This window comes from Chenopodium album, chromosome 24 (assembly GCF_948465745.1).
Source record: "Chenopodium album chromosome 24, dcCheAlbu1.1, whole genome shotgun sequence".
NCBI lineage: Eukaryota > Viridiplantae > Streptophyta > Magnoliopsida > Caryophyllales > Amaranthaceae > Chenopodium > Chenopodium album.
Genome location: NC_137857.1, coordinates 734,999 through 759,308, shown reverse-complemented (window position 1 = coordinate 759,308; position 24,310 = coordinate 734,999). Strand labels below are relative to the sequence as shown.

At 34.2% G+C, this 24,310-nt stretch overlaps 1 protein-coding gene across 1 annotated transcript; it reads left to right on the top strand.

Moving 5' to 3' along the window:
• The first annotated feature begins 10,907 nt into the window (after positions 1–10,907).
• LOC145612678 (uncharacterized) lies at positions 10,908–14,063 on the top strand. The gene has a single exon (XM_081667998.1). It carries the CDS (start codon positions 10,908–10,910, stop codon positions 14,061–14,063), a length of 3,156 nt encoding a protein of 1,051 aa, XP_081524124.1.
• Positions 14,064–24,310: the final 10,247 nt, after the last annotated feature.

Sequence of the window (24,310 nt, the reverse complement as noted above, 5' to 3'; positions counted from 1 at the left end):
ATTATTAATTAGTTGGTGGTTGATGCTACTCCTAAACTATCTTAAATTTACTGTTGTTGCCAATCATGAAAAAACACGTGGTTAAAGCTTATTGGGGGATCGGATAACCGAGTAAGTGGGCTTAGAACATGGAATAACCTAAATTAAAGATGTAACCCAAGTCTACCAAATGCGCCAAGAACTAAATTGTACATGTACCACTAAAGTCTAAAGGCACTAACAATAATGAATGAATGGCTCCGAAGTTGCAAACTCAATGCAACAAACAACATAAATATTTTTTTTTTTTTTTTTGAAACGACAAACAACATAAATATTGATATACTTATATTATGGACATGGTACAAGTTGCCCAAGTAAAACCACACATTACACAACCGTTTTTTGTGTGTGAAGCGTTATACCACAATCAAGAAATCGTACGAAGGCAATAAAGCCAATAATATAGGCTACATAACTCAGATTCAAAGTACTGCTTTGGTATATGTGCATTATTCCTTCATTATTGGTGTTTGTCTATGTATGATGATATTTTTTCAGATAAAAAATGAAATAATAGCTATCAAAATACCATGGATAGGAATTGCTGGGGTGTTCATCCCAAGTCCCACATGGAAAGATTAAGGAAGTGAGAAGCTCCTTATAAGTGAATGCACACTCCAAATAATATGAGGCCTTTTAGGAAGGTGCCCAAAAATAAAATCGTGCGGGTTAGGCTCAAAGCGGACAATATCATACTAAAGTGAAGTGGAGTGTGTATGCGATCCGTCAAGGTGGACCAACAAGGATGATATATATATAATCCGATCCTCTTATCACTTTAGTATTGCCAACTGGGTAACTATGTTTGGTAATAAAGAAGATGTAAAATATAAATTGTTAAGAAAGTTACGTAATTATTTAAATCTTGTGAATTTCTCATGATTTAATTATATTCTTTTAAAAAAAAAAAAATCTTAGTATTGGATGTATTCTTATTCCATAATCGTTTCTTACATTTTGAATTGCATGGATTGGAGATAAATTTGTCTGTGTCATATTCAAATGTTCCTTACCGTAAGAAATATGAAAAAATATATATATAACTATAAAAAAATACATATATCTATGTGGTTTATTGACAATGCGTTGGCTATGTTTAGAAATTAACACGGTGAAGTTTTATATTGATCATGATTTATGAGAAATATTATTACAATATTATTTTTTTGACGTTTGGAGAGCCACAAGGAAGAGGTGAGAATCGATCCCAGAATATCCTAAAAATCAAAAGGGAAGCTCTAATCAGTTGAGCTATTATTTACTTTCATATTGATTACAATATTGAACATAAGGAATGTTAAACAAGTAAGGGGCCAATGGAAACGGGATAGGCTAAAAAAAATGTCCAAATAAAAATTGTAGCCCAAACATACATTATGAGTTTGGGGCCCTAAATCAAGGCATGCCACACTTGGACCCCAAATAGTGTGCTTGGTCATTCCTAAGGGCATATAGTTTCAACATTACAGTACAACACTTTCTAAATCCAATTCAACTTGAATTTTAGGCGTGTAATACAATCGGAAAAATTGATTATTGTAAGATTAATGTGTGATAACCAAGACACCACCAAACCTTGTTCATTGAACTAAAGAGGTTTAAGTAGAAATATATGTGACGTTGAGAGTTTTAATCTCTTTTGTTAATTTAACTGGAATAGTGAGGGAGATATGATAAGGAGAATTTGTGTGCCCATTTATACTTTAGCTAAAACTAATTGATTGGACATTGATACATTATGATAGTTATTATCTTATCTCGATCATCATATATAACTTGCAAATTTGTGTCAATTGTCAAAGTTTTTTTTGCATGATAGATGTATGCCATGCAATTATATCAAACATATATAAAAGACAAACCAAGGTACTTCTCATATTGATGGTACGTACTAATTTGTTTCTTTGCGATGTTATTAAAGCTGAAACATATTCCCAAACAAGTAAGATTAGACACAACCTTTAAATTTGCTAGACTTCTAATGTTAATTAATGACAATCTAATTAACCTTGCATGCTAACCAAAATAATTAGTTCCATCATGATTTTGCTTCCAATATCTATCCTCAAAAAAATTAATTTCATGGCTCAATTAAAGATTCTCTTATATTATTGAAAGCATTTAGAAAACAAAATAATTGAGCTAGTTGATCGAAGAACATTGCACGAAACAATGTTATGTGTATGCAAGTGCAAAAACGATGATAGTAACTCCCATGTAAAGCGGTTGAGCTTTTCCTTAAACTTGCATGTGCTCCAATGTGAGTTTCTTTACACCAACAATTATTATTATTATTATTATTATTATTATTATTATTATTATTATTGTTTAAAAAAAAATAACAAGTAATATTATTATTATTATTATTATTAGCATGTTTTTATATTGTATGGTTATAATCCTTAGCACATGCCTTTGACACATCTTCCTATTCAACAATTTCCACTCACATCATTGGTTGGCATTTCGAGTACTAATAATTAATGTTTTAGTCAAAGAAGATATGTACTTGTCATTTGTTGTTTGAATCCATTATTATATTATCTAAGATAAGATTCATATATAGAACTCCTTGCTTGATTACTTGCATGAAGTTATTACATTAATGAGTCGAGTTGAGTCGGGTTGAACCTGGTCTTGCTTGATATGTCTTGAAATATAACAGTGAGTGAATATATGAGTGGGAAAAAGCCTATCCACACCTTATATTAAGATCATGTGGGCCATACAAAAAGTTTGGGAATGCTCCCTGTGGGATGGATAATAGTACAATAGGAATAAGAATAACTTGTTGTTTTGAGTATGTATCATGCTAGCTAGCGGGTCTCTTTAATTAGATATATATTGTCCGATATATTGTTTGAAAGATAATTTAAGTGGATCAACGTCTGATTCTCACAAACACGCCGTATCTTATATTGGTAACTTGGTAGTGTCGTAGTGGTCTAGTGGGTAACTTATAGAAGTGGGTCATGCAAGTCATGTTGTGGCGACGGGCCTATGGCAGTAGGGCGTGAGCTTAATATTTATGTACGGTAAAATTCATCATTATATTTGTTGGAGGACCAACTCAACCAAAAGCTTAAGCTTATGGTTGAGGCCCAGGAATATGTTTTATACTCTATCACTCACATGAAAGACCCTTTAGGCTTGAGATGTGGATGCAGCACAGGCTCTCCCATATCCGCTGCGAATTAATTCCACTTTGAAGGAGGGGTGAATGAGATTCGAACCCGTGACCTCTATGTCACGTTGACTCCGATACCATGTTAGAGGACCAACTCAACCAAATTACAATTTACAAGTTCTACTTACATCTTACAAAAAGTTTAAATAGAAAAAAGTAGAATCATCATAGAATTATAATCTTCTTATAAAAGTATAGTCTTTAAGAAGTTTGTATTGAAAAAAAAAACAGAGTTATATTCGATTTTAGATTGATGCATAGAGACTTCTCTAAAAAGTTGTTACTCGTAGACAAAAGAATATAATCTCTCAATATCCCTAGTCATAAGGGAGAAGTAAAAAAGGTGAACAAAACAAACTCTTGATTAATTCTTTTGTCTTTAACTAATATCTTACAGGGAGAACGGAAGGAGTAATTAACAATATCTATGCATCGCATGGTTTCGAAAATTAGTTAACGTAAATACTATACATAGATGTTGATATCTAAACCCTGGAAACAATAAACTTGTTTTACTCCAGGTAACATTATAAAATCATGCCCCAAATATTATATAAATCGTACCACTTTCTGTTTCAAAGCGGTTAGAAGACTCTACTCGTACTACATACCAACATACGGTGTTAGTTATAGCATTTTTCATACAATTACGCACCCCATTTATTTATTTAATTTCATGTCAACATGCATGTATACATGTTAAACGGGCCTGAACCACACCCGACACAATTGTCCACTTTATACGATCAAATAGGTTCCATCTTAAAATCATATGACAATGTGATCTCAAATAATGAAAATTTTATCAATTTTGTTATTATTATTATTTTGATTTTTAAAGACATCAACTTTAATTTTGGTGTTTTTTTAGAAGAAATAATATTCAAATAAATAGTCATAACTCTGACGAAAAATTATAAGGAGTACAAAGTACAAACAGATAGTATAGGAAATTATTATGATGAGGAGGATTTTGGACTTTCTATATCACATGGGCAGTCCAGAAAATCCAGGAGTTAAATTAGCTCTTTCAATTTTTGCTATTAGAAAATATCTCATACATGTACAGTGGTACTTTGTAATAAGCTAGAGCACTAATCAGGTTTAATTATGCCTCATTAATTAGGTTCATTGTTCAATCAGATCAGCTACTTTATATATCATATGATAACAGCATGTCTAATAAATTAGAGTTTGTTTGTTTCATTTTATTTAAGAAAAGTAAGTTCAAATTATATAAGTTCAGACATAAAGGAAAATAAGTTACGTATTATGTAAAATAATTTTAAACAAATTTAGATAAACCAAACAGAAAATAACTCACTATTCAATAACTATTGTGCTCATGTTCATTTATCTCTTAAAAATCAATTATGATAATAAGTTTTTTTTTTTTTTTTTTTTTTTTTTTTTTTTTTTTTTTTTAATCAGTATTTATGTTAATAAGTTCAGATAGAATAAGTTTACTATTGTAAAGTATAAGTTATGACAAGTGTTACTCAAATCCAATTAAATAACATAATAAGGGGTGTTCTATACACCTAATTTTTAATGATCAGAACTTATTTGATCCTATGTGAACTTATCTGAACTTAGGGCATGTTCACTACAGCTTAATTTCAGTTCAGTTTAGCTCCAATTAATTCAGTTCAGTTCAGCTCCAATTAGTTTAGTTCTGTTCAGTTCAGTTTAGTTCAGCCCCTAATTTCCTTTTCTCACAAAATATTCATTTCAGCTATATTCAGTTCAGTTCAGCTCCAATCAGTTCAGTTCAGCTCAGTTTATTAAATGTGAACAGACCCCTAATAAACCTTATTAAAATTTATTTTATTTGTTATTTGAACTTGAAAAACAGAACAAACTCTAAATAATACTCCGTACAATATAATTAATCTAATAAAATAAAATAAAATACGAGTAAGTGAAAATCAAATGAATAAAGCGTAGTAATTTCAGCCGTCTAACTTCAATATATTCTCCAAGCCATACATCCTTTTCAAAATGATGAGAATTTTACCTGTTAATTTGGATGCTAGTTGCATATGGTTCAGTGCATGCCACCATGTGACATTGCATTAGCTAAGGAGCATACAATTATTTATTTTATTTTTTTTTTAGTGGGAATCTTGTGTTGTGCGCATTTACGGTGTACGGAATTATATAGATGCTTCAATTATACGGATGATATGATCATATGCCTTAATTAAATCATGATTATTAGCGTTAATCATAAGTTCTTGACATTATTCAAAGATGGTAAGATATTTGACACTTTTTTGTACGTTAAGACAAAATTAATTTAATGGGAATTAAACTATCAAATTCACATGAAACTAGCTACGTACTTGGTACTTCCATGTTATATGTACCACTAGTGTATGACAAATTGCCATCTTATATTTAAATTATCACCGCTTAATATGTCAATATATAATAATAAACTTCACAATATGATATAAATGAATTATATCATGTTTTGCTTTATTGTACATGATAAATACTTTATTCATTTCTATTTATCTATAACATTTAACTTTACACGATTTATTTATCTATTAACTTTAATAAGACTTTAAATATAATATATAACATTTAAATTTACACTATTTATTTAACTTTAATCAGATTTTAAATGTAATTTTTTTTAAGAAAATTCTATTTTTTTTTTATACTAGTATGTATCTTAAATAATTTAAGATTTAATAATCAATAGACGTAAAAATTAACCTATTACAACTAATAAAATAAGGTGAAATATTATTTAAGAAACTTCCAACCAAATTAAAGCCAATCTCTCGTGGATCATGACACGAGAAACTTTTTCATGTCATCCTAGATATCAAATCTTACCTTATATTTTTCACCTAACACTTTATTTTATATTTTTTTGCCTCTCTTGATGATGTCAAAGCTAAGATTAAAATATTTTTAGCTTAGGGTACGTACACAAATCTAACTAACTTTATAATTTTGATTCTTCACTATGAATCACTTAAACATATACCTATATATGTACATTGTACATTATCTTTCCTAGGGAAAAAAGTAGGTCCATCCTTTATATTATTGCTCTTCTTGATGAATTGTTGAGACTTTTGATTATTATAAATGTCATCTATGATTATTGCTCCTTCTCCTCTTCTTAGTTTTTACCTTCCATTTATCAAATCTTTCCTTGCATTAGATAAGTTCAAGACTAATCAATCATATAACATTTAAATTGATTTTAGTACTTATAAGTTTAGATAATCACTTCATGTAAGACTTTATTCACATCACCTTGTATTCCTGATTAATTCGAATTTATATTATGCAAGGAGTACATTTAAATAAGATTGTATTGAATGTATATTACAATTTAATAGCCTTTATATATCAACATTCTCTTATAACTTATCTGAATTTATTTTTCTAAAAAATATCTTATCAGAAATTACTAACCCTAAGGTGAATGAGATAGAGACATTTAGGGTATCTTTCTTGATGATTTCCCTCCAAATTAAGAACTCGGTTTAATTGTTTTTTAAGAAGTAAGAAAGGTACGTAGATTAGGGATGTCTTCTCACAAGTCTGTGCCCTAATCTAAATTAAGAACTCAATTAGAGTAGTATTTACTAACTCAACCCAAAAACGATAATGATTAACCGCCCGATTCGGTGTCCAATATAGGTACCCCATAGATGCTCAATGGTGGCTGCGATTGGTAATGGTGATAAAGTGATACCTGAATTATGATGAATGATGGCCATGAACGGTGGTTTCCGCGGTGGAGAGAGAAATTGTAATGTAAAGTCAGCTACTTGCTAATAGAGTAAAGAGATAGTTAACTAACCGAAAGCTGTACATTGCGTAGACCTCCCTATTTCAGTCAACCTTTTGTGTAAATTTTTTAATATTAATCGATGAAAAATGGATTTCATACTACAATGCAACGTGGAGTTTAACAAGGTAGTGGTGGTTTTGGGTGAAATTACTCCTCTTGGGAATCAATAGTGAAGAATTAAACCTTGAAGTTAATAACATGTACTTGTACTTGTACTAATTAAGTCCTTTATTGGAAAAAGAAGAATGAATGTGAAAACAAAGACTAGGAATAATGTTAACTTTGTTTAAGAAATAGATAGCGAAAAACGGGTTAAATGTGTTCAGGTCACAATTACACCAAAATTTTCTTCACAAGTGTGAAAATTATGTCTATGAAAATTGAACTTTATGTAAATATGGACTGACTTTGGCACTTGAAAGTCAGAAAAAAAAAAGTGAAAATAGCATACCTTTGTGAAATAATGCAAGGAGTTTTATGTAACAACATATCTTGAGCTGAGGAAATTAAGCAGCATGCACCAGTCTTTCTGTAGTTTCTACTGCTGGTTTGGTGGAATTTTGGAATATATATTTTTTTGGGACAATATGGAGATCATAATTTATAATGCTTGTAGTATGTTTAAAGGTTTCTTTTTCAACGTTTTAATTAAAGTAATTTAATCATGTCGTAAGGATTAGAGGGGCATACACATATATACGTACGTGTACCTCTGAATTTGGTACTCTTGGTGTCAAATTACTGTTGTATAAGGTGAGAGCGTCATTAGGTTCAAGTTAGATTGTTGAGTCATATTTACTTTTTTTTTTTTGAGTCATATTTACTTTTGGTTACACTTGTATTAATTTTTGGGTCGAGTCAAAATCGATTCTTTTTATAGAGAACTTTGGATATGGACATTAAGTACCTTAATTTAGGGTATGTCTTAAGAGGACATTAAGAATCTATGAAGGATGATTGCATTTAAGATATGTGTTAAGAACAACAAGAAAAATAATCGCCTAACACACAAGTTTGGTTGGTAATTTCATCTATTAGCAACAATTGTTTTTAGGATGAAACATAATTGTTTTGTATAGTTATACTTTACTCTAACGTCTAGGGCGTGTTCTCTTCAGCTTAATTTCAATTCAGTTTCTAATTTCCTTCTCTCATAAACAATTCATTTCAGCTCTATTCAATTCAGTTCAGTTCAGTTCAGCTCAGTTTAGTGCTTGTTGTAAACCTACTAATAAAGATATTTCGAGATTAAATAGACGTACTACCAAGCTAAAATCTATTAGTCTAAATATTGGTAGGACCATAGGAATATACTGTATATGAGTATGGTTTGTGAGATCCTTTAAATTCTCGCTCTATTCCAAGATGTTTTATACTAGTATACCACTATACCTTACTAGTTACTACATTTTTTTCTTCTTTCCTACACAATACTACCATAATATACTCCTTAGATACAAGTAGGTAATAATGCCGTTGCTATTTGTCAATTTGTTATCCTAATTCAAAATATGTTAATACTTGTTCGTTCTATATTCTAATGCAATAACTTATTGTAAATCAAAATGCAAAAACGCTTTATTTTTGTAAATTCTTCCAACTATAAATGAATAACAATGTTCACAAAAGCACGAATCTAATATATATATATATATAAAGGGGAGTTTTTTCCCGAGATTTTAGAGCGCCACGTAGGATTTTTATTTTTTAAAAATTATTAGAGCGCCACATAGGATTAATATTTTTAAAAAACTACAATAGGAATATGCCACCTAAGATAAGTTAACGTGCCACGTAGGATTATAAATTATAGCTATATCCAATAAATAATTCAAGTGCCACATAAGCATAATTGACCAATGAGATTTTAATAGTTACATTAATTAAATACGAAATATTATCTTTTGAGATTAGGAATTTTATCTAATATTTTAAGACAAATACGGAGAAAATGATATATTCGTACAACTAATAAAATAACAAATGTAATCACATAAATATGAAAAATATTTTTTAAAAAAAAAATAGATCGACCCGTGCATCGCACGGGCTTCATCTAGTATTTGCATATTAATGAACAATCCTTAAAATTACTCTGTAGTATTTTTTTTTGCGAGAACTTTTTACTTATTTGTTCTAAATACCAATAGAATAACTTAAATATGAATATTTACATTTAGGAAAAATTGCTCCCATTAATCTGAACTTTGCCTCGTCCGCCGAAAATAATCCCAACTTTCGTTTATTATCTATTGCACCCAACTTTAGGGGGTATTAATTTTCGTTGCACCCAACAGGTCATCTAACCTGATGTAGCAGGTTACCTAGCCACGTGTCAGCGTATGATTGGCTTAAATTTTTTTTTTAAAAAAAAACAAAAAAAATAAAAACCCCACAAACCCACCCATACCCAGCGGCTGCCACCACACCCCCACCCCCGAAAAAACCCTACCCTGGTGCCGGAAACCACCGCCCACCCCCGAAAACCCCTCCCCCTCCCTCGAAACCCACCCCTTCCCTTCCCCACCCACGAAAACCCCAGAAAATTACCCACCCCGAAAATTAATTTCCACCGCCCACCCCCGAAAACCCATCCCCCACCCTCGAAAAACCCTGACTGAACCCCTAGCGATGGCTAGGGAGGTCCGATTAGGGTTTTCGAGGGTGGGGGATGGGTTTTAGGTGGTTTTGAGGGAGAGTGGTTGCGGGAGAGGGTGGGGAGGGTGGTTGCGGGAGAGGGAGGGTTTCGGGGAGGGTGGTTGCGGGAGAGGGAGGGGACGATACGCGGGAAAGGGGGTCGGCGCCGGTGATGGCGGTGCTGGTGATGGCGGTGCTGGTGATGGCGGTGATGGTGGTGTTGGTGGCTGGTGGAGAAGCTAAGGGTGGTTGTTGGGGTTTTTTTTTAATTATGTTTTTAATCTTTTTTTTTCCTATTTTTTTCAACCAATTACATGTTGACACGTGTGCAAAAAAAAAATAAATCAGAAATGTTTACCTGATTTACCGGTAGCAGGTCATTTGGGTGCAATAGAAATTAATACCCCCCAAAGTTGGGTGCAATAGATAATAAACGAAAGTTGGGATTATTTTCGGCGGACGAGGCAAAGTTCAGATTAATGGGAGCAATTTTTCCTTACATTTATGTATTATATAAATATTTACTGAAAATATGTACTCCGCATTTATTTGATTTAATTGTCATCTATTTGATAAACTAGATGATACCCGTGCGATGCACGGTTTGTTTGAATTTTTTTTTAAGATAATTTTTTTTTGTATTAATGTGCTAAAATTTGTTATATATTTGGATAAATTTTCTAATATCAAAAGATAATATATAATATTTAATTAGTTTAAACTTAAAAATCTCATTCGCCAATTTTGCTTACATGGCATTTGAATTATGTCATGGATTGGGTCGAGCCCACACAGCAGCCCATAAGGGTGTACGAGAGGAGGCACAAAATCAAGAAACCTGTTCAGCAGCAACAGCAAGGCAACCCAGAACAGGACAAAAAGAATTAATTCTCCACTATGGAATGTGGTGAAAAGGACAGCAGTGAAGGCCTCCCTTGTGGCAGAACAGGACAAGCAAATTACTAGGGTTGGGTGGCTTGGATTAGGAACTTGGTATATATAGTGATAGCTTTGTAATGGAGAGGGCAGGTGGAGAGAAGTATTGTAGTAGTAGAATAGCGGTAGCAGTAGAGCACTCACCTTGTAGCCGTTATTATTCAATCAAATATCAAGTTCCAAGCTTTCCTCTAACAAGACTCTGTCTTTATTATTGTTTCATTGCTTTTACATAATCTGTGAGTAGCTAGTATATTGCAAGTGGTATCAGAGCAGTCGGTCATGGTGACTCCGACGCTAACCCAGAGAGCTGACGCGGTGGATGAGAAAATTGCCGAGGTAGAATCGAGGTTGCAGGCAATCGAGCAGAAATTTGATTCCCAGGAGACCCATCTTAAAACGATTGCGGAGAAGTTCAGCAACCAAGAGGCCACCATTGAGAGAGCGGTGCAGGCAGCCGTGGCGGGGGTGTTGGAGACTGAACGGAAGAGAACTGAGGAGGTTTTAAACCGTACCACTGCGCTACTGGAAGAGAGGGTGGACCGTTTTAGGATTGACCACGATAGGCTAGCGGCGATTGAGAGGGAAAACAATCAGAAGTTTCGGGAGGAGATGAAGAAGACCGCCGCTGGAGGGCAAGGAATACGAACTCCCCCACAACCACAACCCATCAGACAACCCGTGATACAACCCATTAACCTGGAGGACGGAGGAAGCGACAACCGCGGCCTTGGCGAGAACGAGGTGCGTTCCCCGTTGAGAACAGGGTGGCGAGGAGGTGGCCAGGGGGAAGAAGAGCAGTTTGAGTTCCGTCACTGGCAGGGCGGCGGTGGCGGCGATGGTGGCGGAGACAACCGGAGTAACTGGAAACACCGGCGACTCGACATGCCGATTTTTGAAGGGACAGACCCCGACAACTGGCTGATGAAGGCGGAGATGTATTTTGAGTTTTACCAACTGCAGGAGAGAGAGAAGCTTGAAGCGGCGGTAGTAGCTATGGATGGCGCCGCTTTGAAGTGGTACCAGTGGGAGAGGAAAAGGCGGCCAATCTCAGGGTGGTTGGACCTCAAACAACGAGTGTTGGGGGAGTTCCGGCCGTCGCACTCCGGATCCCTGTACGAACAGTGGCTGGCGGTGCAACAAGTGGGGTCGGTGGTGGAGTATAGGAGGAGGTACATCGAGTTGGCGGCACCATTAGAGGGAATTCCTGAGAACATTATGTTGGCTCAGTTTATAAATGGGTTGAAGGATGACGTCAAATCGGAGCTCCGTATGTTGAACCCATTTAATCTGGAAGGAGCCATGGAGCTCGCGGGCCGGATCGAAGAGAAGAATCGGGTTCAGCAATTTAAAAAGGCTCCAACTTTGGGGTTTAAGTATGGGCCGGCCCAAAGCACTTCTAGTGCTCTTAACCCACCAAAACACGGGTCTTCAGGTCTGGTCCAGACCTACGGGGTGCCCAACCACTCAAACTCCACTCCAAAATCGTGGGTTAAACCCCCAGAATCGCAAGGCTCTGTAAACATGGCCGCTTCGACCGGAAATTCACAAAGCCGAGGGACTGGTCTCACGTGCCGCTTGACAGAGGCGGAAATTCAAGAAAGGAGAGCCAAAAATTTGTGCTTTAGGTGTGATGAGAAATGGGGAGTGGGTCATCGTTGCAAGAGGAAAGAAATGAGTGTGCTATTGGTGGCGGGGGAGGAAGAAACGGCGGTGGAAGAGGAGGAAGAAGTGGCGGCGGAGGTCGAGGAATTAGGAGCATCCCTGTGCTCGGTGATTGGAATTTCCAATCCAAAAACCATGAAATTGAGGGGGAGCATCGGAGGTAGGGAAACGGTGGTGATGGTGGATCCCGGGGCAACCCATAACTTTATATCCCTCCAGTTGGTGGCTGACGCGGCAATTCCGATCACAAAAGGAGGAGTGTTTTGTGTGACTCTTGGTAACGGAGAAACGGTGAGGGGGCAGGGCGTGTGTCAAGGAGTGGAGGTAAAATTAAATGGTGAAGTGGTGGTGGAGGAGGACTTCCTGCCATTAGCATTGGGAAATGCCGACCTCATTCTCGGTATACAATGGCTGGAAAAGCTAGGCTCTGTCACTACTAACTGGAGAACACACATCATGAAATTTTGGAGCAAAGGGCAGTTGATCACGCTTAAGGGGGACCCCACCCTTGAGAAGACCCGAGTTTCATTGAAGGCGATGATGAAAACATTGTGTAAGGAGAAACAGGGAATTTGGGTGGAATTGAGCAGGATTGAGAAGAAGGAGAGTGTAGAAGAGGAGACAGGGGAGTTTTCCCAACAGCCACCAACCTTCCTGACTGAGTTACTGCAGCAATTTGAGCATGTTTTTAACATGCCAAGTGGACTTCCACCTCACCGGAATCATGAGCATGCCATTGTCTTGAAAGGGGGAAGCGACCCGGTTAGTGTCCGACCGTATCGATACCCTCAAATACAAAAAGATGAGATCGAAAAATTGATTCAAGAAATGCTCCAAGCGGGCATTATACGACCCTCCACAAGCCCTTTCTCGAGCCCGGTAATTCTAGTGAAGAAGAAGGACGGTTCTTGGAGGTTTTGTGTTGATTACCGAGCATTAAACAAAGAAACGGTGCCGGATAAGTTCACAATTCCGGTGATCGATGAGTTACTTGATGAGTTACATGGAGCCAAGTGGTTTTCAAAGCTTGACTTAAAGTCGGGATACCATCAAATTCGAGTGAGAGAGGATGACATTCATAAAACCGCGTTTAGAACGCATGAGGGACACTATGAATTTTTAGTGATGCCGTTCGGACTTACCAATGCTCCGGCGACATTCCAATCACTAATGAATGAAGTATTCAAGCCTTTTTTGAGGAAGTTTGTACTTGTGTTTTTTGATGACATTTTGGTGTATAGTAGAGGGGAGGATGAGCATAGAGAGCATGTGAAATTAGTGTTGGAGTTGTTGTCCCAACATAGTTTGTATGCTAATTTGAAGAAGTGTGAATTTGGGAAGAAGGAAGTGGCCTATTTGGGTCATGTGATTTCGGAGAAGGGAGTAGCAATGGACATGGACAAGGTGAAGGCCATTGTGGAGTGGGAGGAGCCTAAGAATTTGAAGGAGTTAAGAGGGTTCCTAGGCCTCACCGGTTACTACCGGAAATTTGTGGCTAATTATGCCCAAATTGCCGGGCCCTTAACCACACAACTCAAGAAGGATAGCTTCGGTTGGAACCAAGAAGCTTCTCACTCGTTTGCAGCCTTGAAATCTGCCTTGGTCACAGCACCCGTGCTTGCTATGCCTAATTTTCAGCTTGAGTTTGTCATCGAGACCGATGCTTTGGGGTATGGAGTGGGTGCCGTTATGATGCAACTTGGGAGGCCAATAGCTTATTTTAGCAAGTTGCTTGGGGTGAGGAATCGAGCAAAATCTATTTATGAGAAGTAGTTAATGGCTATTAGTTTGGCGGTCATGAAATGGAGACACTACCTCTTAGGGAGGAGGTTTATTATTCGCACCGATCAACAAAGTTTGCGGTTCCTAACTCAACAACGAGAGGTGGGAGGTGAATATCAAAGATGGATGCGGAAATTGATGGGCATGGACTTTGACATTCAATATAAACTCGGGGCTTCAAACCGTGTGGCCGATGCTTTATCAAGGAAAGGTGGAGTGCAAGGAGAGCTGGCTGCCTTAATCTCCATTCAAGGGGTGGATTGGGCCGAGTTGGAGGATGAGATAGCAAATGATCCGTGGCTTAAGGAGTTGAGGGACAAGCTGACAGCAAACCCAAGTGAGGGCAGGGGATTTTCTGTTTGTGGCAGCAGGGTTCTTTACAAGGGGCGCATGGTCATACCAAAGAACTCGAGGTTCATTTCAAGGCTTTTGAAGGAGTATCATGATTCTCCTATAGGAGGGCACAACGGAGAGGTGAAGACTTATCTTCGAGTGGCTACGGATTGGTTTGGCCGAATATGAGGAAGGGGGTAGGGGAATATGTGCGATCATGTGAAGTATGTCAAAGAAGCAAGGCATCACCACAAGCTCCTGCTGGTTTGTTACAGCCACTACCCGTGCCGGAGGTAGTGTGGGACGACATTTCCATGGACTTCATTGAGGGCTTGCCGCTCTCTAAAGGGGTTAATGTGATCTTAGTAGTGGTGGATAGGCTATCTAAGTACAGCCACTTCGTGGGACTCAAGCACCCTTTTAATGCTCTTAAAGTAGCCGGTGTGTTTGTGAAAGAGATAGTGCGTTTACATGGGTTTCCATCTTCCATTGTCTCTGATCGAGACAAGGTGTTCATGAGTCTATTTTGGAAAGAGCTTTTTCGTCTACAAGGCACCCATCTCAATCGGAGCACCGCATATCACCCCCAATCGGATGGTCAAACGGAGGTGGTAAACAAGTGTTTAGAGGCTTACCTTCGTTGCTTCGTGGCTCAACAACCGAAGAATTGGGCACAATGGTTACCTTGGGCCGAATACTCATACAACACTTCTCCTCATATATCCACGAAAATGACTCCATTTAAAGTGGTTTATGGTCGTGACCCTCCCAAAATCTGGAAGGTGAAGAATGATGCTACCATGGTAAAGAGCTTAGAAGAAGGATTGAAGGAGAGAGACTTTATTTTGGATGAGCTCAAGGTGAATCTTAACAGAGCACAGCAGCTGATGAAGGAACATTCTGACAGCAAGCGAAGAGAATTGGAGTTTCAGGTAGGGAATTGGGTCTTCTTGAAATTGCAGCCCTATAGACAACAATCCTTGGCAACCCGTCCCTTTGAGAAACTTGTTGCACGCTATTATGGGCCATTTTAGGTCATACAACGAGTGGGGAAGGTTGCTTATAAACTGAAACTTCCTGAGAACAGCAAGATACACTCAGTTTTTCACGTGTCTCAATTGAAGGAGGCTGTGGGGGGGGCTCCAGTGAATCCAACAATTCCAGCCCAGCTCACAACTGATTTGGAGTTGGTGGTCGAACCAGGGAAGGTATTAGCAGTGAGGCATAAAGGAGAGAGGGGAAATCAGAAAACTGAGGTGCTCATTGCGTGGCAGGGACTGCCTGAGTTCGAGGCCACCTGGGAAGACTATGATACTATCAACCTTCGTTTTCCCTCCTTCCACCTTGAGGACAAGGTGAATGTCCCGGGGGGGAGTATTGTCATGGATTGGGTCGAGCCCACACAGCAGCCCATAAGGGTGTACGAGAGGAGGCACAAAATCAAGAAACCTGTTCAGCAGCAACAGCAAGGCAACCCAGAACAGGACAAAAAGAATTAATTCTCCACTATGGAATGTGGTGAAAAGGACAGCAGTGAAGGCCTCCCTTGTGGCAGAACAGGACAAGCAAATTACTAGGGTTGGGTGGCTTGGATTAGGAACTTGGTATATATAGTGATAGCTTTGTAATGGAGAGGGCAGGTGGAGAGAAGTATTGTAGTAGTAGAATAGCAGTAGCAGTAGAGCACTCACCTTGTAGCCGTTATTATTCAATCAAAAATCAAGTTCCAAGCTTTCCTCTAACAAGACTCTGTCTTTATTATTGTTTCATTGCTTTTACATAATCTGTGAGTAGCTAGTATATTGCAAATTATTTAATTATAAAATAAATTAATAATCTCTTATTTGATTGGCTACAATAAAAATTTATAATCCTACGTGGCGCTCTAAGAAAATTAAATCCTACGTGGCTCTCTAAAAACTCGGGTACATGGCATTTGAATTATTTAATTATAAAATAAATAATAATCTCTTATTTGATTGGCTAAAATAAAAATTTATAATCCCACGTGGCTCTCTAAAAACTCGGAAAAAAACTCCCCTTTATATATATATATATATATATATATATATATATATATATATATATATATATATATATATTAGATTAGATTAGATTAGATTAGATTAGATTTGAATCTCTTTGGAGATAGTATGATCAATTTATAAATAAATCTTTTTACCAAAAAAATATACGATTATAATAATATAAATATTTACTTTATAAAAATTCCTAAGCTAAAAGTATAACAATGTGATAAACCAGCTAATAGTGACCCTCAATACCTATATGGCTAAATAAAACTAAAGTGCGTAATACTTTTTCATGGGATTTGTCCACGTACAAATAATAATGTTATTATTGGACCAAATAATTATATGGCTGTAAGTTGTTATTTGTGAAGAAATCTTCTTCTTTTTCCATCTTCTCCTTCACCTCCCTTGCATATCAACCGCTAATTTAACATGTTCACGTTGTTTTTTCCCTCTTTGCCTTTGATACTTTAATTTAGTACTTTGAACATATATTCTTTCTTGGTTTGCATTGGAATCGGATATAGAAAGTAAAACTTGATCGGTCTGTCTATTGTGAAAGCTCATCTACGTAAATCATAACAATTTAACAAGTGTTAACTAAACAATTAAGAGTACGAACTGTTCGCCTGATTTTTTTTTTTATCAATATTAAACTTAAGTATTGTCATTGGTAGAAAAACTTGACCTATTTAAGCTTATTTGTCTAAATTTTAATTGATTTGAACACTATTTTATAAAATGATTGAAAATAAAGTACGATAGTTGTTGAAAGATGGCATGGTTCACTACATATAACTACCCAAGTTAGCCATATATTCCTATTTTGAAGCTTTCAAACAAAATAGTCAGCTTTATAAGACAATATGAAATTATTAAATTACAGTATATATTTTGCTAGTCAACTCACTCAAATTGAACCATGAAAATACTATATTAATGACATTATTATATATTTAATTAATCTGGTAAAAACCTAAAAGCATATCTTTAATTTTATAGTACGAGTAATAGATAATGTATATAAAAAATTCATAATAGTGACTTTTATTAAATTCAACGGATAGAAGAAATTGCGGTTAAAGCAGCAACTAGATAAGTTGGTACATGCTTTCAAAAAAAAAAAAGATAAGTTGGTTCATAGAAGAGGCAAATAAAGCTGGAAAACTAAAAGAGAAAAAGAAAAATAGAAGGTCAGAAAAAGGCATATTTAACCAAAAAAAAGCATATAAATAATTACTCCGTTTTTTATTAGATGCATCAATATGTATAAATAAAAATTTTACTTCGTAAGTTAGATACATTAATCTCCGTTATACTGTATTTAATAATTCTCTTTACATCTCTCCCGTCACATTAACCAGTTTACCCTTTTAGGGGGCATTTGGTTCGCGGAATATAGGTATGACTGTATGAGGTATGGTAATAGATTGACTAAAACTCATATAATTTTTTTATATTAAAATTTAATTAGTTTTTTTTTTTTTTGACAAATTTTTTTTTTTAAAAAAAAGGGGTAAAATAATGAAACGTTAAAATAGCTTTTAAAAAGAGGGAACGGCCACGGAGAGAGACGCAAGTGGTGCTCGTGAATTGCCAGTCTATAAATTGTTATGCTCCAGCATGGCCACGCACTTTCTCTCTCTCTTATTACTATTTTTATTCTAATTATTATTACTATTATTATGGACCCCAAATCATATAAATTAACTGTATATTATAAAATAAATATACAATTATACTCTTGAGTCTTATGCTACAGCCTACTAGCTTATGATGATTACGTATAAACTAATTATAAATTAATAATGTTAATCTTTGTTGTTGTTGCTAATGTTCATTGTTATAGATGAGGGAGCCAAACCCTTATGTGAAAAGAAAATTATGTTCACGTTGTATGGTATTTGCTAAACTCAAATCATTTATAATTTTTTGATCTTTTATAAATTACTTAATTTTACTAATTAAAACTAAATAAGAGTAATACAACTCTATTAACTTTTTTTTTTAAAACTTAATTTTATTGAATCGAATTTATTTTTGTTGAAATGAACTTATTCTTATTACAGAATATTGTTATTCTAATAATATGTTGTGAACGAGAACTAAATACAGTCATTAACAAATTACAAAATGTTGATTGTGACACTAAATAAAGTGTACTTTCATTTCGAGGTTTTGATGGTGACTCTTGAAGAGTTGATGGCTTTGTTTCGTTCTTACCTCACTTCCACTCTAATCTACTTTGTATATGCTTATGGTTTGTATATTTGCTAATCTAAATAAGCGCATCACTTTAATGATTTATACATGTGTCAATGCTGCTATTCTTTAATTTTGTACGGAGTATTAGTTTGAATTATAAAATTTTGTTATTATGAAAATATACACTATGACTATTCCAACAAAAATTTACCTAATAATATTCGAAATTTCATATATTAGTAAAAAATTAAGTTAATAGGTGAATAATTATTTACCTTTTTAAAAAATTTCTTATTGATTGTAAATTAACAATTAAGTGAGTGAAAATGAAAATGAATGTATGTAATATATTTATATTTCAGCGTGTTTTCAGTGTAACCGGTCAGTCAAGGGTTATTTATTCAGGAGCTATTCGGTCACGGGTTACTTGTTCAGGAGTTACTCGGTCGGTTAGGTTACTCGATTGGTCGATCGGTTAGGGATTACCCTTGAATAAGTAACTTCGACCACACGGTGGCCAGCCACATATGAAACTTTATATTTTTGTTAATCTAATCTAAAGAATCCCTTTTTATAAGTGGCTACACGGTATGGCCAGCCACGCAAAAAACACAAATTCTTATATATAGCTGGTCGTACCGTGTAGCTAGCCATCATAGGTGTTACATCGTTAGTGTAATAGGGGTTACTTAGTTAGCATTAAAGGGGTTACTCGGTCAGTGTTATAAGGTTACTCGATCAGTGTTATGGGGTTATTCGATCAGTATTATAAGAGTTATATGCTTCAATTCCCTTTTAAATAAGTTGCTACAAAGTGTGTCAGCCACACACAAAATAGACTAGGCCCTGTTCCCTTCACCTTAAAAAAATAATATTAAGTAAAAATAAGTTCAGTTCAGTAAAAATAATTCCAGTTCAGTAAAAATAATTTCAGTTTAGTAAAATGCAGTTTTCTTATAGAAGAATTATAATAGAAAATCAGTAAAAATAATTTCAGTTCAGCAAAAATAATTTCAGTTCAGTAAAATTAATTTAAGTTCAATAAAAATAATTTAAGTTCAGCAAAATAATTTTGCTTCAATAAAAATAATTTCAGTTCGGCAAAAATAAGGTGAAGAGAACGGGCCTTATTTTGAAAATATTAATAGGTTAGCACCCGTGCAATGCACGGGTTTCACAGTAATTTATCTTTGGATTTTTGTTTTCACATTTTTTTTTGAGCGCAAAATGTTTATAAGCTCACTTTAATTGACCTCAATTATGCTAATAACGCTTATTATTTTATTAATAAATGTCAATTTTTTGTTGTCAAAATTTTTTTAAAGAAATGCTAATAACTCCTATAAAGACTCCAACAACCTAATATCAACCTAAATTACCAAAATAATAGGTACCTATTTAAAATTAATTACCTAAAAAATAGTTATTACCTATTTAAAATTAAATAGCATTTTGTTAAAAAAAAAAAAGCAAAAATCAATTGAGCGGGAAATCTTTTCATGAGATAGCGCCACATATACAACTTTGAAAAAAGATGACATCAGCGATTGCTACTTTAGTATTAGTTATAGATTCCATACAATTTTTTATTTTTACAAAAATACTTCGTATTATAGGATAAAAATAAACAAAAAAAATCTCAATCCTGCTGTGGTGAGTACTGGTGACGACTCAATGTGAATATTATTGGGGGACCCACAAATTCTAGAAAGTCAATGATCCCCTTAAAAAATATCAATAAGACTTTATAATTAGCTAATCTAATTAAATAATTAATAATTGATGGATGATTAAGGGGCAGTCCAAATTTTACTAAAACGACCAAGCAGCCGGCGGTAGGTCCAATGTAAATTAACCATTCCATCAATCCTAAGCCGTCAAATGTGAATTTTTGACTCTTTTTTTTATTATTATATAAGTCAAATTCAGTTGCATCATTATTTTCATTTACATTTACATCCACATTTTCATTGTTTTCTAATTCATTCTTTCTTTCTTTCTTTTTAGTTCTTGTTATTAAGGTAACAATTTAATTGTTGTCGTAAAGGGCTTGCTACAAAGTACAATTTGACTAAAATTCCATCCACAAATTGTTAGGATGATTATGCGGATAAATATGTTATATAATATATGTATTAGTGGATGCCCATTATATCCCTAGGATTATTCAGGAATATTCTAGATACTATTATTCCCCAAAACCCTAGTTATATCTCATGTATAAATATATGTATACTCCCACATATTATTGAATAAGAATATCGATCTATTCTCTCTCCTACTTTCTTCTCTTTCTCTTATTTTTATAACACGTTATCAGCACCATCGCTAAGGAAAATCAATCATAATTGGTTGAGTAAAGGGAGACAGAAAACCAATACTATGCCGATTAACTCGACGAAAATATGAGGGAAATCAGTCATCCAAAAATATGAGGGAAATCAATCATCATTGAGGTTAGTCTTTTGTATTTATTGGATTAATTAGTATGAAATTTATCATGAATTCATCACTATTTTTGTGTTACGATTGAACAATATTTCGATTTTATAAACATGTACTCTTTCGATTAATGCAAAGTATATATATATATATTTATATATCGGTATATGACACTGATTATATTTGTTGTATGGAGTTTGATAGATGCTTCAATTGAAGGTGCTGCAAAATGCCAACTGCCCAATACTAAGAATTACGGAGTATTACTTTATTCTCTATGATTCCATGATTATTATGTTTATTTGTATGCTATTGATTTAGGATTATCATTGCTACCTTATTATAATGAATTATGGCTTATTATATAAGCATTATTGGATGATGGTGGATTTATTGAATTGGTGGAAGTTTTTTTTACGTCTCGTATTATTTTATTTTTTCTCTGATAAACTTTGGTAAATAATAAATAAATTGTGTCATGATCATTGTCAATCTTTCGTACAACTACTACACACATAGCAAGTATCTCTGGTAAGCCTATTAGTAGATAGTTACATGAACTCATTTTGGAGGTTGCTTTGTTAAATTATGATAGGATGTTAAAGTTGTGCTTTTCTTCTACTCGTAGTAATGAGACACGACGCAGCTTGAAACATTCATATGATGATTGATATTATTATTTGTGTACTATTATTTCAACTTGATGTTAGTGGTATCTGTTGCCTAGTTGAGTATATATGGACTATTGATGTAGAGTATCCATCATTATGCCCTTTTATAGATTCAATGATATTCTAAGGAGCATTAGTTTTGAAGATTTAAAATAAGTACGGAGTATAATTTTTGGTTTTCAATCTTATATATAATTATATATATATATATATATTTTTCCATTCAATCTTACTAGTAATAAAGAGTTAAAGTATTATACTAGTACAGACCAAGTTGTCTGATCTATAATGAGAGGATTGCAAGTGAAACTTGTATTTCACTAGAAGCATGACGTTAGATTAGGACTAATTTATTTTGTTCAATTGTAAGTATGTGTTTAAAATCATATTATATGTGTTATTTTTGTTTGATCAATAATTACAAGTCAAAACTATATTTAGTGAAGTAAAACAACGGTAAACTATTATCCTCATAATTATTTACATATGATAATTCTTGTACAGTCAACTATAGTAAGCATTCTTATCTCCTAGCATACTTATCACTTTAAGTTGTTTTATTTGTAATATCTTTAGCTTGGTTACGTTGTTCTCTCTGTAAAGTCTAGTAAAGCATATATGCCAATCTTCTATTCCACTAGAACTAAACATTGAATTTGTCAGAAGTATGTATATATTATTTTTGTTACAGATTTTACTTTGGGTCTATCTTGATTGAATCAAGTGATTGTACCATGCTCATACAGTTCTTGGTTGAAGATTGTTTCATAGGAAAATAGTCAAGTTATGTAGTGAAGTATCAAATAGTACTATAATATAATAATATTGAAAAGAGTTATGATTAGAAATAATGAATTTTTTCATTTATATGGATTTAAAATTCCCCAAACTTTATAAAGAAATATATATATACTTGTATGTAGTCTGATCGTATTTTGAATTTAAATGTGTATATGAGGGTAATCTTTTATTTTATGTGAAAATAATTGATTTTGGGATTATGAGCAATAGTGGTAATAATGACAATGTTTACTATATGATATCATATTCCTTAATAAATGTAGATGGATAATAGATAGATTTGTGATTTATTTCAATTGCATATGAAAAATATGCGAATGTATTTTGAATGATTGATGTGTCATTTATATATTAAATAATTATACCATATGGACCTGAAGTTCCTTAAATATTTATGAAGGGCCAGAAAGCCCCAGGAATAATATGAAAACTTATAAATGACCAATAAATTTCTAATTGTTTCTAATGTATGTTGCTTGGATAATCCACCGTTTACATAATTAATGTGTTCCTATATACACAATGTCATGTGAAAATATAAAGAATTTATATAGTTTATATATTATTGTCTTTTGTTTGGATATCCAAGATACCAAATTCTAGCTGAATATTGATAAATAACTAGATATATTCATTCCCAGAAGTGAATGAGATTTTGCATACTTAATAGAGATTAGCATGCTTGCATGATGTTCTTTTGATTGTATATAATTCTTCATGGAAAAGTTCATAAGATAGAATTGCAAACATGAATAGATATTATCTTTATGAGCAAGAGATTGAACATGCATGACATTGTGAGCAACTCACTTGATAAATATGTTTATGCCCATACTTATGAGATATTCCAATTTAAAATGAATGCAAGAGGAACATTTGACTTGATACATGACATTGCCAAAAATAAATTCTGGCTTAAAAGACGCAATATAATTAATTAAAGGTTGTTGGACGATTAATATTATGCCCCCATATGCAAGGATTAGGGGGAGATATTATTCATTCCGTTAATTTAGGTAATCCTTGCACAAAAACACTAAAATGCTTTGATGGTCAGTTTGATACATACATTAACTTACATATCAACATTTATTTGATAGAGGTGGCCACACGATAATTAAATCTTTAGTATGATACCATCCTGGAGATATATATGAACAATTGTACTGTCATTGACTATATACTAGTTGTAAAGGCTCCCATTAAAATTTATGTCCCAGAAAGGACAATATCAGTTGTTAATCAACCAAGGAGACGCCTGAAGCGTGGTAGATTAATGGATACCTATAGATAATATGAATTTTCGAAAAAAAAAAGAAAGGAGCAACTGTTGACAATGACAAATTTGATGATGAAGTGATAAACTTTATTAGATCACTAGAAGCATCATGTTTAGTAAAATTAAATTTTACCATATTTATACAAAAGACTCCAGAAGAGTAGGAAATGTCCAACAAGATTAGCATGTATCAAGATTATACTTAATGCTCTAGCAGAGCGTAATTAAGTTATTATTATCGATCATGTATTAGTTGGTTGTCTTGCCAAGTGAATAAAGATATGCATATTATTGTTCTTATATCACATTATATTCATGGCCATGCATAAAATACATTTAATAAGGTGATCACAGAATTGGAAAACTGACCATATATAGTTTAAATAAAAAGTGATTGAATGTGAAAATTAAATAGGCCATCTGGGTTCAATAAATACTCGTTATGAGAACCTGAAGTTTCATTTGATATGAAAG